The sequence below is a fragment of the Eschrichtius robustus genome, chromosome 16 (genome assembly GCF_028021215.1).
Source record: "Eschrichtius robustus isolate mEscRob2 chromosome 16, mEscRob2.pri, whole genome shotgun sequence".
NCBI lineage: Eukaryota > Metazoa > Chordata > Mammalia > Artiodactyla > Eschrichtiidae > Eschrichtius > Eschrichtius robustus.
The window spans coordinates 44,715,448-44,732,677 of NC_090839.1; the positions used below are offsets into that span (position 1 = coordinate 44,715,448).

At 40.9% G+C, this 17,230-nt stretch overlaps 1 protein-coding gene across 2 annotated transcripts in view; it reads right to left on the reverse strand.

The window, feature by feature from the left end:
* KIF16B (kinesin family member 16B) overlaps window positions 1-17,230 on the reverse strand; it is a 289,874-nt gene that overhangs the window by 56,413 nt on the left and 216,231 nt on the right. For both annotated transcript variants that reach the window (XM_068524339.1, XM_068524338.1), the window contains one exon: window positions 12,595-12,684. In XM_068524339.1, coding sequence (XP_068380440.1) covers window positions 12,595-12,684 — 90 coding nt within the window. The remainder of the gene's footprint in view (window positions 1-12,594; window positions 12,685-17,230) is intronic.

Sequence of the window (17,230 nt, forward strand, 5' to 3'; positions counted from 1 at the left end):
TATAATCTCTTCAAATATTTTCTTGGGTCCTGTCTCTCTTCCTCTTCTGGGACCCCTATAATGCGAATGTTGGTGCATTTAATGTTGTCCCAGAGGTCTCTTAGGCTGTCTTCAATTCTTTTCACTCTTTTTCTTTATTCTGTTCCACGGCAGTGAATTCCACCATTCTGTCTTCCAGGTCACTTATCCGTTCTTCTGCCTCAGTTATTCTGCTATTGATTCCTTCTAGTGTAGTTTTCATTTCAGTTATTGTATTGCTCATCTCTGTTTGTTCTTTAATTCTTCTAGGTCTTTGTTAAACATTTCTTGCATCTTCTCCATCTTTGCCTCCATTCCTTTTCCAAGGTGCTGGATCATCTTCACTATCATTATTCTGAATTCTTTTTCTGGAAGGTTGCCTAGCTCCACTTCACTTAGTTGTTTTTCTGGGGTTTTATCTTGTTCCTTCATCTGGTACATAGCTCTCTGCCTTTTCATCTTGTCTATCTTTCTGTGAATGTGGTTTTTGTTCCACAGGCTGCAGGATTGTAGTTCTTCTTGCTTCTGCTGTCTGCCCTCTGGTGGATGAGGCTATCTAAGAGGCTTGTGCAAGCTTCCTGCTGGGAGAGACTGGTGGTGGGCAGAGCTCAGTAAAACTTTAATCCGCTTGTCTGCTGATGGGTGGGGCTGAGTTCCCTCCCTGTTGTTTGACATGAGGCGACTCAGCACTGGAAGCTACAGGCTCTTTGGTGGGGCTAATTGCGGACTCTGGGAGGGCTCATGCCAAGGAGTACTTCCCAGAATTTCTGCTGCCAGTGTCCTTGTCCCCGCATTGAGCCACCGCCACCCCCACCTCTGCAAATCCCGCTAGCCTTCAAAGTCTGATTCTCTGGGAATTCCTCTTCCTATTGCCAGACCCCCCCCCCCCCCGCCAGGTTGGGAAGCCTGATTTGGGGCTCAGAACCTTCACTCCAGTGGGTGGACTTCTGTGGTATAACTGTTCTCCAGTTGGTGAGTCACCCACCCAGCAGTTATGGAATTTCATTTCATCAGGATTTAGCCCCTCCTACCATCTCATTGCAGCTTCTCCTTTGTCTTTGGATGTGGGGTATCTTTTTTGGTGAGTTCCAATGTCTTCCTGTCGATGACTGTTCAGCAGTTAGCTGTGATTCTGGTGCTCTCACAAGAGTGCACGTCCTTCTACTCCGCCATCTTGAACCTGCCCATCTCAATTGATCATTTATAAGAGCGAAACAACACTGATAATTTATAAAATGGAAACACACCACATGAAAACTAGCAACTACTGTTTTAATGTTTTTTATAATCTTTGTTCTTAAAGTCACATATATTTCAGAGGTCGTGGTGGAGAAAAATTTAATTTGAATTTCATCAATTTCTTCAGTTTTACTTGATTTTCTTTCACCTCTGTTAAATTCAAGTAAAATTAAATTTAATGTTTGCAATTAAAAATAGCACATCTAGTTTGAACCCAATGTTATAAAGTTATTTCATTCTTTCTTCCTATTCTTTTTTGTCTCATTTTAATTTCTTTGTATCAATCTACATAACCATCCTGTTATCTGTGCCTATTCATTTAAGTACTTAAAATAATGTTCATTAAATGGTAATTTAATTATATTTAGAGAATGATTTTGAGTAATCTGTTGCTTCTTATATTATGTGAAACTTTTATAAATGAGCATGCATCATTTGTATAGAAACAATAAAAAGTGATTTTTTTTTTTACGTATTTAATGGAACAGTTAAATTAACACCATATGGCTTTTTCTTTTAATAACCTGGGATTTGGGGCAATCAGATTTCAAGTCTCAGCTCAGCAAAGAGCTGGTTGTATAATATCTCTAGTTCTTAGTTTCATCATCTGTTAAAAATGAAGGAGTTGAACTGAGATATTTGTTTCCAGCTCTGAAATTCTATATCTCAGGTACTGATGATTAAAATCTCTCTATGCTGAGCTACAAGTAGCACTGTAGATACCATGGAGGTATTTTACCTATTAACTTGGCTATATTGCTTTTGAGGAGTGTACCTTTCTTCCCGTAAAATCTTCACAGCCTTCTTATTTGAAGTAAGGGAAACATGTACAGGGAAAATAGAGCCCAATATAATAATGAAACGTTACTTTTCAAAGGTTGTAGAATAGAAAAAGGGCAGAAACAAACGGGAATGCAGTATTCATGAGAAAACCCGTAAAACTATACCACTTCCTGCTATAACCATTATCCTTACAGCAGGAGTGGGAAATGATGCAAAGACAATTGAGCTCTTATGGTAAAACTGTACATTAAAGTTAACAATGATGACTGAGGTCAAATATATTGGATATTTGTAAGAGACATGATAGGCCTAGAGAACACTGGAAGAAAACTGAACAACAGCCCTAAGGGCTTACTTTGTGTAATTATGAAATTTGATTATGCTGAGTAAAACATAGGAAACAAGTGAGAATTAAAATAGCACATTTCTTTGGTCTACGAGAAAGAATGACAAACTTATTCTGCAATTCAGTAAAGAAAACATATTCTAAAGACAAAAGGACTGAAACAAAAGCCATTAAAAAAATGAAATCGGTAATTCTGAGGCACACTGATTTCCAATGAAATCTGTCTTGCCCTTCTTTGCTGCCTGTGGAGTCTAAAAATCCAAGTGATCAACTTTATTTTGCATGTTCGAGAAACAAGCCCATAACTTTCAGGCTGAACAATAGCTCTATATGAAGAATTATCAATGGAGTAAGAAAAGACAGTGGCTCCTTATAGAACTAGCATAGCCAGTTTATGGAATTATTTGTGAATCTCAGTTTTGGGAAAATAAAAGCATTGAGTATCCATTTATTCATCAAGTTGGCTAGCTATACGTATATGTATATATATTAGAAATACAGTCAGCATTCTCTGTTGCTTTATAATATTTCTTAATGATCTTAATGATCTCAGAGTGAAATTTTCATCTACAAGCTGGCTTTTCCCTTTCTGATTCCCAGTGAACTGACACAGCCTGATTTCTTCTAAGAGTCACCTCGCTCAAATCCTGACTTCAATGTTTATTACATCAGAATAAGATAGGTCGGCCAGTCTGTTGCCATCAAGGAGACAAATTAAATGTAATGGAAAAGTCTGTTTTTATTAAAAGTCTTTTTCTCTTAGCCAAGTTCACTTTTTAGGTTAGCCAGGTGGTCTTGACGGCAACAGACAGCATAGGTTTCGATATATGGCATCGTTGTTCCTTTGTATATAAATAATGGCAGCTCTAATATAGAAAAGAAATTAAAGTGAGCAATAAAAAGTCTTGCCTATCTTTTATGATTTTACAACAATTAAGCAGCTAAAGCTGGATTATAAATCACTGAAGGGAAACTGAGAACAATCGAGAACAACAACAGTAATAAAGTATGGAATCTTTACTAATGAAAGGGAAACATCTGACTTCTGTTACCACCTAATAAAAGTGCACTTTATTGTCGTTCCTCATTTACTAGGCATTTTCTTTACTCCTGTAATACTTGGCTACCTAACCAGTATCCAGTTTTTAAAGATGAGAGAGAAAAATTCTATACGGCAAATCTATATGGTCAAATCAGATTTAACCTGTCTTTTGCCAGTAGATGCACCTACCTGACAACTGCCAGCATTTGAAACACCCACACTCTACAGGTTTGTGGTTGTAAATTTCAGCCACTCCAGCTTTTGAGGAATACAAATAATGAAAACTCATCAAAGCGCTGTCATAACTCTCCCAGCTGACTAGATAGAAGCATTTCTGACTACTCAAAATTAATAGCAGCTCCCAAGGCCTTATAAGAACAGCTGTCATTGAGAAATATACTCACAAACAAATAAGTAATTCTCCCAGTTTGATCTGTTAGAGGCATGAAGCGGCAACTCTTCAGGGCAACCTAGATGGGTTATCAAAGGAGCAATGAGCTCCCGTAGACCTCTGATATGGTCATGTGAGCGTACCATGCAGTATTTATCAGCACGTGCTATGTGCCTCGCCCAGAGCTTGGTACATTCTAGACTCTCATTAAGGATCTGCTCAATGAACAAGGCAGAATCCTTTGCTGGTGGTCCACGTGGAACAGCCAGCAATTATAATTAGGACATTCCACCAACAGAAGCTGCTGTCCTGTCGTCACTGAAGTGCTAAAACTTGGCGAGATCCTAGGTATAAAACCACAGTTGGAAATGGATCAATACTAAGGACTGCACTGACTTTGTTATATTTGGTATAAAATACAAAATAAAATAAAATCCCACTCCTCCCAAAGCCGGTATCAATTTTATTTAGGTATGAGCCAGTGAAGACAGATTTGAGAACATTAATATATGTCACAACAATTTTTCAAAGTGAGAAACATTTCAGATCTGTGAGAATTTCATACTGCATTTTTACGAATAATTATGCAGTTGAATTAACTCAAATGCTTGTATTTTCCATCCGTTACTGTGAGGTTAATTGTCCCTTTCAGGGACTGAGACGTGACAGGAACCTGTCATTGCCATGACATTCAACAGAAGGAACCCCATTTCTAGTTTTCATCCATGGGGTCTCGCTATGTAACAGATTTTTATAGGGAAGAGATTTTCTTCTTTCTGGGCTCATCTGGAGAACTCTGAAAACTCCCCCTTCTTGAGTGAACATGGTCATGGAGACTCAGGACAAAGAAGAAGGACTAGGAGTCAGGAGACATGAACCTTGCCTGGGCCCCAAGTCTTGATGTAACTTTGAACAAAACTCTCCCTGGGGATTTGATTCCTCATTTCTAAAATGAAAAACTGGACTACCCAATCTTTAAGGCCCCTTTGGAGTACTTGATGTCTCATAATGTGCAAGTGGTTCCAACCCATTGTTACAGAAGTTTCCCTGATGGTTGGAGAGGAAAGCCTGTACAAGTCTATGTTTCATAGTCTTTGGTGATCAAAGAGGCCATCAACATGTTTTCATTGTCTGGGTTTAAATTCGCCTGTCATTAATTTTGACAAGATTATTTGTCACTGGAAATCACCTTTTAGATTTGGTGATCTATAACAATGACTGAAATAATGAAAAATCAATAACGCTCCCAAGGTGGATGCAAAAGAAATGACACACAGCATCTTAACCAACGGTCCAGAGAACATCATTTGGGGGATATATTTTCCCCTAACTACACACACTCTCAGATCCCATGTCAGATTTCCTGAATTAGAATTTCCTAGCTTGGGTCCTGGATCCACATGTCTTAGAAAAGCTTCCCAGCTAACTGGTGCCTTTTGCTCCCCAACCCACCTTTGAAAGAAGTGATTTAAATACTGATTATCTATCAGGTAGAGAGTATCGTATGATACAAGCCATACAGTGAGGTAAGTGGGCCTCTGATAACGTACCAGGTCAGGAAGCTGGCAGCATTCTATTTTTGCCTACATAGCTGTGTGCTATTTAAAAATTCAAGGAGGCTGAGCGCTTGGTGCGGTTGAATTTATCTAAGGTTTACTGAATGCTCCCTGTGGCTGTGGTTGGTAGCATTATAATTTGGGTGGTGAGCAGATTTGCAATTTTTATATTAAATTTGGAATGCTGGTTATAAAACTGTTTAGAATGCATTTCAGTGATGGATGGTAAATGGCTGTCTAAGACAAATACAAGGCCAATAGCCAGTTTCTTTTCCTTCCCTTTTTTGGTGCTACTTTGGGGAAATTACTTGGGAAATGAAGAAGGTTAAAAATGGTTCTATCAGTACAAACTGAAAGTCCATATACAAATTACATAAGCTCTTGCCCTAATCGTTTTCTTCCCTCCCAATGGTATTTACTGGGCACCCAGAGACTGCCAGATGTGAGACTGAACAGTTGCTCTAACACAGCAATCTTTCATGTTTTACTCGAAGGCTCTGAAAATATTTTTCTCCCTCAGCTCTGTAACAGGGAGAAAGGAGCCCCCCTGGGGATATGGCTGATGGAGGCTGATCCTGTCTGACACTTGGGGACTCTGAAGACTCACTGTGATAACTCAGTTATTATGCAGACAGGCAACACACCTGTTCCCACTAACTTAGGCTCCCACCACACATGGGCAGTCAAGTTCCCTTAGCATTTATTTTGATTGTACATTTTAATACATAAAATATCCCATTTTCATGGTTCATCCTCCTGCCTCTGGGCAGAAGCACAAACCTGCTTCAGAATCACTACTAGGTAAGATTATAAAAGGGACCTCAACAATCGATTCCAACGCGTAACTGCTTTCACCGTGAGATGATTCTCAGGAGTCCATTAGGCTCCAGCACTCAGGAGGGAAGGCTCCTTGTTAACTGTACTAAAACAAAGTCTTCTACAAATCAGAACAGGGGTTGGCATCTCTGGACCTCCTAGAAGGAGCAGCTCTCTCAGTGACCCTCTGATCTTCCAGCCCCATGTCCTACCACTTCATGAAATACATTCAGAGCCCACCAGACCACTCATCCAAAAGGCGGGAAGGGGATAGGACACTAGGTCTTCACTATTCATTCATTCTAATGGTTGAAAGGGGATGTGGTTTTAAAATAGTCCTTTCTTTTCAGCTTCTTGATGAGCTATGTTTTTGTCTTGGCTGACTCTCAGATTATGACCTGGATCCACAGGTAAACTTCATGGACACTAGACACCAACAGTAACTCTGCCTCATCCGTAGAGAAAAGAGAAGACGACACTTACTGGGGCTCTGTTTCTGGGCACATAACTTGATGGATATTTAAAAGGATTATACCGATTTTAATAGAGTGGAAAATGTATAGTTTTCATACAGATAAAGAGCACTGCGGCAATGATTTGCATGACCAAATTTCAAAGGCATGCTCTCCGGCAGACGCTGCACAATACTTTGTGGTTACTTTCAATAACATATTTCATCTGAGGCTTTCACAATCTTTTACAAACTAGCTGTGGCATGATCATTTTACAGATGTGGAGTCTGAAAACACAGGGTTTAATCTGATGAAGATTCCACACAAGGTCAGCGCACGGGCACAGAGAAGGAAAGCCAGGAGGAGCTATTGTCTTGCACAACACATGTCAGCGTATAAAGAGGACAAACTAATTCAAAACAGAAGGCGAAGCTATTTAGAATCCAGAAGAAAATGCTAAGCTGAAAGAACATAAATAAATAAAAATAAAACAATTTTAAAGACCTTGAATAATGCAGCACCTCTAGTGAGAGCTCAGCCCACTCACACAGTGAATCTGGAAATAGAACGAGCATAACACTTACATATGAGCCCAGTCGCCGCAGGCAATCTGCTCTTCTTCCAGTATTATTCAGGACAAATAATTTAGTTTTCTTTATTTATTCTGAAATTTGTCACCATACAAAATAATGCATTATATTTTTCTTTGATTTCCGCTTTTTCCGTGTCTTCAATCCCCACACCCCAGAGTTTCAGGGAATCCACTGACTTCTCATCCTTTCAATTCGTAAGTTCACTTTGCCTGTAATAACCCCTAGGTTCCTTCTATCTTCTTCACAGACATATGTTACACCTAATAATCAACAACCCTGCCTGTTTTAATTGGTTCACCACCAGAGTGACTATAAAGTATCCCTTGGAGACCCTTCAGCTGACATCATTCTCCTTAAGGAGACATTACAGTAAATAAATAAGCAAATGAATGTGCGTCAACAGGGAGATTAAAAGACTTAGCTGAATGATGGTTAAGGAATTCTTAAAACCCTCTCACTAATGGGGGTGAAGGCCCTCAGTGCTCTCAGCACACCCAGTTTCTGTGTGTTCTTTCCTAATCTTGTTTTTTTGTAAATTAAGTCTTTAACGACAGTTGAGGAATTACGAAATTTCTTCATGAAGCAAGTCTGCACTTGCAGACATGTTGGTATCTTCCAGAATGTCCATAGCGAAGTACTCACAGCAGCAAAACTCTGGAAACTACTCGTATGTCCATCAAGAGGATTCTGGGAACCTGATCAAGTGTTATGCCAACTTGGTACCATTGCTCATGGGAAAATGATAAATTGCTTGATAAACCGATAAATTGTTTGTGGACCAGGGAAACGAGAGCTATTTGGTAGGAAGCCATAGCGTAAGGCTTCTCTGAGTGAGGTGACTCCTGTAACTCAGCATGCCCCTCACGGGGACTCTGGAAGTTCTGCCCATGGAGTTGTGCCCAGAGAAAGTGGCTCTCCTGCTGCATAGGATTCTATGGCAGAGTGGTTCTCGAATCTTCCCCACGTGGGGCTCCTCTCCTAGCACCTAAGCTATTACCTGGGAGAGGTGGCGCAAAGAGAACAGCATCCGGACAGCCGTGTGGACTGCAGTGGACGCTGTTGCCAGACCCCCTCCGTGCCTCGGCCCTGCCAGGAAGCAGTGATCTCTGTCTTACACATTGTTCCTGGGTCACCCGGTGCTAAGCGTGGCCTACGGGAGTCCTGTGAGTCTGAATGTTTAGTTGGATCCAAGAAGACCTCCTGAGGGCATTGCAAATGGTTACTTCTGAGGATCAGATTAAGAGAAACTTTCACATTCTATGTATATATTGAATAATTTCAGCCTTTAACCATAAACATGTAACTTATTATCTGGAGAAAAAAAGCCTACTGAAAGAAAAAAAAACCTCCATAAAAGGAACTGTCACATCAAACTCCTTTAGAGGTCTATGCCCAGGAAAACAAGGCTAAGATTCCACAATGAAATGGGAATGAATAGGATGTAACTTTAGACAAAGTTCCAAAAGATTAAAAGCTATAACCAAATCTACAGTTTTGAGGTGAATAAACATTCTCTATCTTGGTAAGTATATCACAAATTCTGGATATACTGAATTCAAGTGTGTTTTTTCAATATTTTTTCAGCTTGATTAAAAATTTGGAACCTTGTATGACGAGATAAATTTAGTATGTATCATTTAAAAAATGATCACCAACCATTTTGTTATGCAATTAAGACAGCAAGAGTAGTTTTCTATTTTCTACTTCCATAGAAATAATGAGTCCCATGTGGTGAAGGGATGAGGTAAATAAAACTTGTTCCCACTTGGCTATGAAACAGCCAATTCCCTGAGAGGAAACTTTCAGCATCCTTCCATATGAACCCTTTGGCTTTCTTTCCTGAAGAAATTCTGTCTTTAACAAGTCCGATAATTTCCAGGATGTTATCAGGCCAAACAGCTACCCCATTTGGAGGTAGCTAATTACTTCAAGAAGATTGACATTATATACAATCATAAGAACAATTATAAGATGAATCATAATTGATGAATACCTATACACAGATTATTGATCTCAAGTCCCAACAAACACTTGGCAAGTAAGACGATGTGAAGTGAGGCTGCACAAAAGAAATGTCAACTTAACGAAAAAAATAAACCTGATATTCATCTTGATATTTAAGCTTCATCTTGAAAATGTTAAATGGATGATGCTGCCCTCTCACTGAAATAAGATTTATCACCATCTAGAATGACACGCTACTGTGTGTTTAGAGATAATGTTTCTTCCCGGTTCTGTTTCGATAATATTGTTTGGTTAGACATAGGAAATAGAGATGAACTGCCTGGGCTTCTGCTCACGGGTTGTGTCACAAGAGGCGAGTCTCTCGTTCCCACCACAGAGACCATGAATGTCAAAGGCGCAGCACAGCCGGGCAGGAAGCGCTCAATGAATTGGGAGGAGTTCATCAGAGCTGTGGCCAAGGAAACGCTCCGTAGCATCCGGGCAGCCCTGCAGGGTTTGTAATTAGCTCAGCTTCCTTGTCTCCAGAGGGTACTTGTTTTAGGATCTCACCACATGGTTTCAACCACTATTCACATTCTCTCTTCTCTTTCAAATACATGCAACACATGTCTGTAGTTTCCCTTTCATAATGGGTTTTTTGTCCTTATAAGAAAGAAACTGTAAGTCACAAAGCTGGGCTCAGTGTGGAAAAGCAACTTCCCATCTTTGTTATCATTTAGATCACGCGTCTGTCTTCAGAAAAGGGGTTTCTGGGAGAAGTCCTCTAAGAACAGAATGGAAATTCCAGCTGGGTTTCAACGTTCAGACCTTCTTGAATATCATCCAGTGGTTTCCCACAGCACTCAGACTCAGGTTCACGGTGCCACGTGGTCAAGCCCCTGCCCTCCTCTTTACCACACTGGCCACTCTCCCTGGGTCTTCTCATTCTGGAAACATGCTGAGCTTGGTCCCATCCCAGGGCCTTTGCATTTGCTGCTCCCTCACCTTCAGCTGTGCTCACCTCCAGATCTTCACACCTCTCTTCTTTTCAGCATTCAGATCTCAGCTCAAGCTCACCCCGAGGTCACCCTTCCTACCTGCGCATCTAAAGCAGCCCACTGCCCAGCTCTCAGGCCACACTCTCACATTGCCTTGTATTTTCTCCATGGCACCTAACATTACCTAAAATCCTCTTATTTACTGGGCTTTGTTTGTCTGTTTATTGGTCATTCTCTCTGCTTCATGAGAGGTGGGATGTCGTTGTCTTGCTCACAACTGTATGCACAGTGTGGGGCTGCTCAATACAGATTTATGACCAAATGAAGGAGGAAACCAGCTCAATTTTCTTCATTTGAAGGCCACTTAATTTTTTCAGCATGTATGCAATACACCCTTTTTCCCCTTGAAAATAATTTTACATGTGTCATAATCTCTGTTCATTAATTTTGTCTGGTAGCAGACAACCACTTCAGTTCACAGGTTCACGTCATTATTAAACTCAGGTAAGTTTTCTTCTATTATATCTTTAAAGACTGCTTCTGTCTGCTCCAAAGTTTTCTTTAAAAACACTGATTAGACCTGTCTATTATTGCTTTGCAAATTTATTTAAATATCTCTCATCTCATATTTCAACTAAAATGCCATTTTGTCAGAGAGCCCAACCCTGAAATGTCCTTATACTAAAGTGTCCAACATCTTCTGCCCATCACATTTTATTGATATTTTTCCTATAATGCATATACCTCACTTAAAATGGTAACTGCAACTTAGCAAGCATACTTTTTAACTGTTAGTTATTATTATATTTTCCTGGTTTATTGTTAGTCTGTCCTGATATAAATTTAAGATATATAAGAGAAGACACTTTTTTTCTTCTTGTCCACTACTGTATTACTAGAGTTTAGAAAAATGTGCCTATGTAGAATGGCATTGAACTAATGGCACTGAAAGAACTGATATAAAATAAATCATGGAATGAATTTATACATACATACATATATAGATAGATAAATCCTGGTAAAGTTTGTATCTTTTTTTTCAAGTAAATTGTTTTTTTCCATCTACACTGTGGGAATTTAGCAAATTAATATGAAAATCTGTACATTATTAAAGTACTGACATAGTAACTTATAATCAAGCAGTTAATGAGCTGCAAAGCTCACTTTAAAAACCAGTTGCTCTATACATTTAATATGTATACAATTACTTCTTGTTATTGTCAAAATTAACTTGGGACATGAAGAGTTAATTGCAGAGACAAACTTAATAAATTGACTTTGATGTAGTTGCTTCTGGAACTGAAGCCTCTTGGGAACACTGAGCTAAAATTCATACCTGAACCTTCTTCAATTTTTAATCAAATACTATTATGATAACTTAACAACAGAATTTCAAAGATAGCTCAATTTTTCCTGGACTCTAGATTCTTTTACACATCAAGGAACCACTTTATCTACCCAAAGGTATTTCTCTTTATATTGTGTATCAGATAAGGGAGCTTAGAAGCCATGGAGATGTTAAGGAAACATTATGTAATTAACATGAAACAAATCAGGGACACACGTCTGACTAAACTATTTTTTAGAATATCATAAGACACTATAAAAATGCACTGAAAAGCCATACTTAGGGAAAGCAGGCTAAACAGACAATGATTACTGACTGATTTGTAGTCAGTTCAAATCAAAATGCCCAAAGAGCTGTGCCTATTCAAGGTTTCCTTTAGTTGAAGCAAAAATAAACGAACAAAAAAATAATAAGAATACATTCACTTGGAAGATACACATTAATTTTAGGAATACCTTTCTTTGCTTAAAAGTATTTTAAAAACCAGTCTTTGTCCAAAAATTAAAAAAAAAGATTACTAATGTATCAATACACTCTGGATATCTTATCAGATGAAATGCCTCCTTGCTTCTAGATAATTCCGTTTTTACTGTCTACCTCCCCTCCATGTGTGAGGGCAAATTAACTTTTATGACTTTATTCCTCATTATGTGGAAATCTAAGCATTAATGCAATCTTTTTTAAGAGAAAAAAGGGCAAATCTATACTGAAAAATTTATCACGATTTTATTTTAATAGGTCTCACTCATGGCTGAGAAGTTGTAAATTGATTAAAATATTTACTTACAATACACTGTAAAATTTATGAAAAAGGTAGAATTCATTTACTGTTGCTTTACTATCACTCAAAATTTTGTGTTCAAAAAATGTCTGAATTGTGTAGAATACAAATGGAACAGAGGACAAAAATTAAAAACCTATCTTTGAAAGACGAGTAATTGAAATAAAACTTGGTGACACTTACAAGCTAATACCTAAAGAGAAGGGGGGGGGGATTGATAATGCAATCAACTCATTTACTTTATAAAACAAATGTTCTTAATTGGAGATAATTATTTCTTAACTCACCTCTGCATACTTCAACTTCAATGTTTTATGCATTTCTCGGAAACGACTGTAACGCCTGAATACGGTCCACGTCTCATCCAGGACAGTGATCTATTCACCAGGAAAAGCAAAATAAATCAGCATTAGTTGGAGGAAAAATTTGTTTCCTCTTATTTGTTTAATGTATATACACTGATGTGTATAAAACTGATGACTAATAAGAACCTGCTGTATAAAAAAATAAATAAAATGAAATTCAAAAATTCAAAATAAAACCAATAAAACAATCATATAATTGTTCTTAAAAAAACAATTTAAAAAATTGTTAATTAAACAATTAATTAAAACAATTAAAAAATGCATCTTAAAAAATAATTTGCTTCAAATTAAACAAATTGTTTAATTTGTTTAAAATAATTCAAAAATTTGTTTAAATTTGTTTAAAATAATTTAAAAATTAACGAAAAGTGATTAGCATGTAAATTTCTCCAGAAGGGAAAATATTAATCTAGCGGCACAAATAAGACTTACAAATAATAACTGTACTCTGCTTAAGCATGCAACTCTGCTTCCCAAATATGATTACGAGCAGCATGTGACTCTGTAAAGCGAAGGACACAGAGTTTCACGGCTTATCAGAAGTGTCCCTCCACTCTCCACGTGGGGTGCAGACAGGACATCCCACAGCGTGACCTTTCTGTTACAGTGATGTGCCTACACGAAATGTTTACACTTTTATATAAAATGTCAGTGTTGGTTTCCAGATGCCACCGCAATGGACAAGAGAGAAGCAGCAGCAGAGAAGAAAAAGAAGGATGAGGAGAAGGAAGAGGGAGGACAAAGGAGAAGGAGGAGGACAAAGAAAAATGAAAAAAACAAACTCTCTCTGCATCTCAATGATCATTAGTATCAAAACCCACACTGTATTTTGCTTTATTTCGGAGGAGGAATTCTCAGTCCAGCCTCTAACCAGTAGTGGAACTTACTGTTCCTATTGGACAGCAGGCGGACACTGGTGCCCATCAGTCACATACGAAGGTCACGGTGACCGAGAGAGGCTGGGAGACACCACCAGCCTCCACGGTCACACCTGAGGCACAGGCTCCTGATCAAGTTCCCATCTCATTCCCACCCTTCTTCCTCCAAGCTCCAGACCCATGTCCCTAACTGGGAGACGTCTTTCTTTAGATGCCACACACCAACTTCAAGGTCAGCTTGTGTGAAACATATCCACCCGTTCTCTCCAATCTCAACTCTACTTCATCTCAGTGCATGTCACCACCATCCACCAAGCCACACCAGACAGACGCTGGTCCCCAGGTCCCCCCAACACGCCACAGTCAGACAAGCACCAGGTCCTGCACCTCTCACCTCCTAGACCTTCCTTAGCGCTCTACCCTTCCATCCTTCACTGCCACTGCCATCTCACTCCGGGCCACCAGGTCTCACGCGGCCTCGGCCAGGCCTCTCCCAGTGTCTCCATCCGGTTGCCCCTCCAATCCCTTCTCTGCACAACTGACGGGAGCTTTTTAAAAACTTAAGTCTGATCATTCTACATCCCCCCCCTTAAGTCCCCTAGAAGCTTCACGCTACTCCTAGAAGAAGACCCAGATTTTATATTTCTACCCGACCGCGTGCAGCCGCCTCTCCTCCCGCAAGTGTCTCACTCCCTGGAAGCGCACACTCCTTCCCACGCTGGGCCTCTGCAGGGGCCGCATGTCTGTACCGGAAACCTTACCCCGCACATTAGAGAAACGCCCTTCTCAGGCTGGTGATTCAGCTTTTGGTTCTCCTGCATGTACACCCCAGGGGTGAGCAGGAAAGTCAGGGATCAGTAAACCACAGAGATCAGTAGGGGGAGGACACCCATGCAGGGGGCCTCGGGAGGAGGAGGGAGTCCTGAGTCTCAGCCATCCGCAGGTTCACTCACTTCCCCGAGTGGCAAATGAGACGATTTTGGGTTATCCAAGGAAGTACATATTAAAACTTTCACTGTTCTGGCTCTATATTCATCATTTACAATAATGTTTTAATTGTGGCAGGTTTCTTCTTGTGAGTTTCTTTTAAAAAGGTATTTCTGTAAGGAAACAAAGGTAAGTATGTTTACCAAAAAAATCATTTAGTAAAAATAGTACCAATGTCACCAAAGCTTGGGAAACACTGCTGCTGGCAGCTCAGCTGGGGGCTTTCTCCCCGGCTCTCTCCTCCTCAACAGACCCCATTGTGCACCATCAGCAAGGGGGTGAGGGCTTCCTTAGGGCAAGAGCACAGCAATGTGCCACCTTGGCTGGATGCAACCCAGGTGTCAAGGAGAGACCTGGACAGGAGTGGGCGTGATACTGCCTGCTTGCCAAGAAAGCCCAGGAATTAAGAGAACCACACCCGTGACCCGGGAGTAGTTTTCTCTTCTCTCTCCTGCAGGATGCTCACAGGGAAACTATCCTGTCCTGGGACTTTGGAATCCAGAGAAAGTCACAGAAGAAGCCTGGGTCTCCCTCCTCCCTCAGACTGTAATGCTCCCTGGATCTCCGACTGCTTCCACTGTTCCTCTTGAACCCACAGTCAGTCAAGTGCAAAATCTCCCCATCCTCAGCCTCTTCTGGGAACATCCCCTTCACCTTCGCTCTAACTGAGAGCTGGCTCTCCCCGAGGGACCCCTTCCCCTGTAGCCATCTCAAGTAGGGACTGTGTTCTCCCCACACTCTTCATCCTGTTGTGCTGGGAGGTTGGTAGACGCTCTTGTACTTCCATCCAACTTTCACACCACTGCTCCTCTGCCGTTCCTAAAACCCCACCTACGTGAAGCCCACACCTTCGGATCCTACCTGTACCCATCCTTCTCGCAGGCAATTCGCCGTAGTCACATCCCCGACTCCTTGAACGTCTTAGGTTTTGCTCACTGTCATCTGCTCCAACGCTATGGAACTCCTGCTATGAATCTTGGTAATTTCATCAACCAACAGACGATCCCTCCAACACCCCGACCTCCTGTTCCTTGACCTTTGCCCTGGTTCCTCCCTCACCCGACTTGGAAACCATGGGCGATCACTACAACCTTTCCCTTGCATTCAACCTCAAATCTCTTTGCTCTGCTCTTGAAATTCCCTTGACTAAGCTAAACCACGATCTTGGTTAAATCCAACTGTCTGCTTACTCCCAGCCTGTACCTGCAGGATGGGGCTGAAGGAAAACATGCCACCAAATGGCTGCCTCGTCCTATTTTAAAGTCACAGTCACCACTTTGAGGTCAGCCTGGATGCCTCCAAACAGTCATACCACATTTCCCCATTCCATCCATTCTCCCATTCTCTTAGATAAGAGTTTTCTAAACAGTTTACCCCATCTTCCTTCTCACTCTCCGATGATAACCTGAGTTCCTATTTCACTGAGAAAGTGGAAGCAATCAAAAGAACACTCCCACAACCACCCTCAGCCCACCACGGCCACCATCGGCCTTGTACCTCCTCTTCCCTCCTGCTACCGGGCGTGGGATGTACACCACTGCTCCTGGTTAAGGCCAACCCCTCTTCCTAAATGCTGGATTCTGGACTCCACGCCCTCCTGCCTTCTGAAGGAAACTGCAATCAGCAATTTTCTCTTCTCTCTCCTGCACCAACACATCCCCAGTCTCTACTAGATTATTCCATCAGCATCTAAACTAGCTAGGATTTCTCTCACCTTAAACTCCCATCTTGGCCTCCCTTTCCCTTCCCACTGCCACTCCATTTCTGTCCTTCCTATTATAAACAACTCCTTGCAAGAGTTTATTCTTGATGTCATCAATTTCCTTCTTCCCAGGATCCCTTCAATCCAGCCTCAGTTACTCACATTCCACTCAAGCTACTCTCATCTACTCTTACCAAGGTCATCAACGACCGCCACAGGTTACCTCACGCTAAACCACGGGTTCATTCTTGGCCCTGATCTGACTTGACCTATTGCAGGATTTGATGGAGCCGACAACTCCTCCTTGAAACATCTTTTTCATCTGGCTTCCAGGCTGCTGCCTCTCTTACCTTAGTTTTCTTTGCTTGGATTTCTCTTCATCCCCCTGACCTCTAAACATCAAAGTGTCCCAGGGCTTAGTCCTTGAACGTGTTTTATTTTCTACCTGAGCTCACTCCCTTGGTGATCTCATCCCATCTCATAGCTTAAACTTACACCAATGATTCCCGGGATGCTCATCTCTCTCCCTTGAACCCAGACTCGTACATCCTACTGCCTACTTGATATGTCTGCCTACCTAGATGTCTAACTGCATCTCAAACTTAACATGGCTAAATTTACCAAAATTAATCTCATCCAGACTTGCTCCCCCATCTCAGTCATGACAATGCCGTTCTTCTATTTCTTCAATCCAAAAACTGTGGCACCATCTTTGATGTTCCTCCTTCTCTCACGTCTCACATCCAATCAGTCAGCAAATCCTTTCCACCACACTCCAAATATAATGAGAATCTGACACTTTGCAGCATCACCACCATTGGCATCTTGGTCTAAGCCACCGTCACCTCTTGCCTGGACTATGTTTAACAGCCTCCTACCCGGTCCCCTCGCTTCTGCTTCTGTCTCCCTCCCCCCAACATTCCCCTCATTCCTTTCTCAACACAGCAGCCAAAGTGATCTTGTTAAAAACTGTCAGATGAGGCCATTTCTT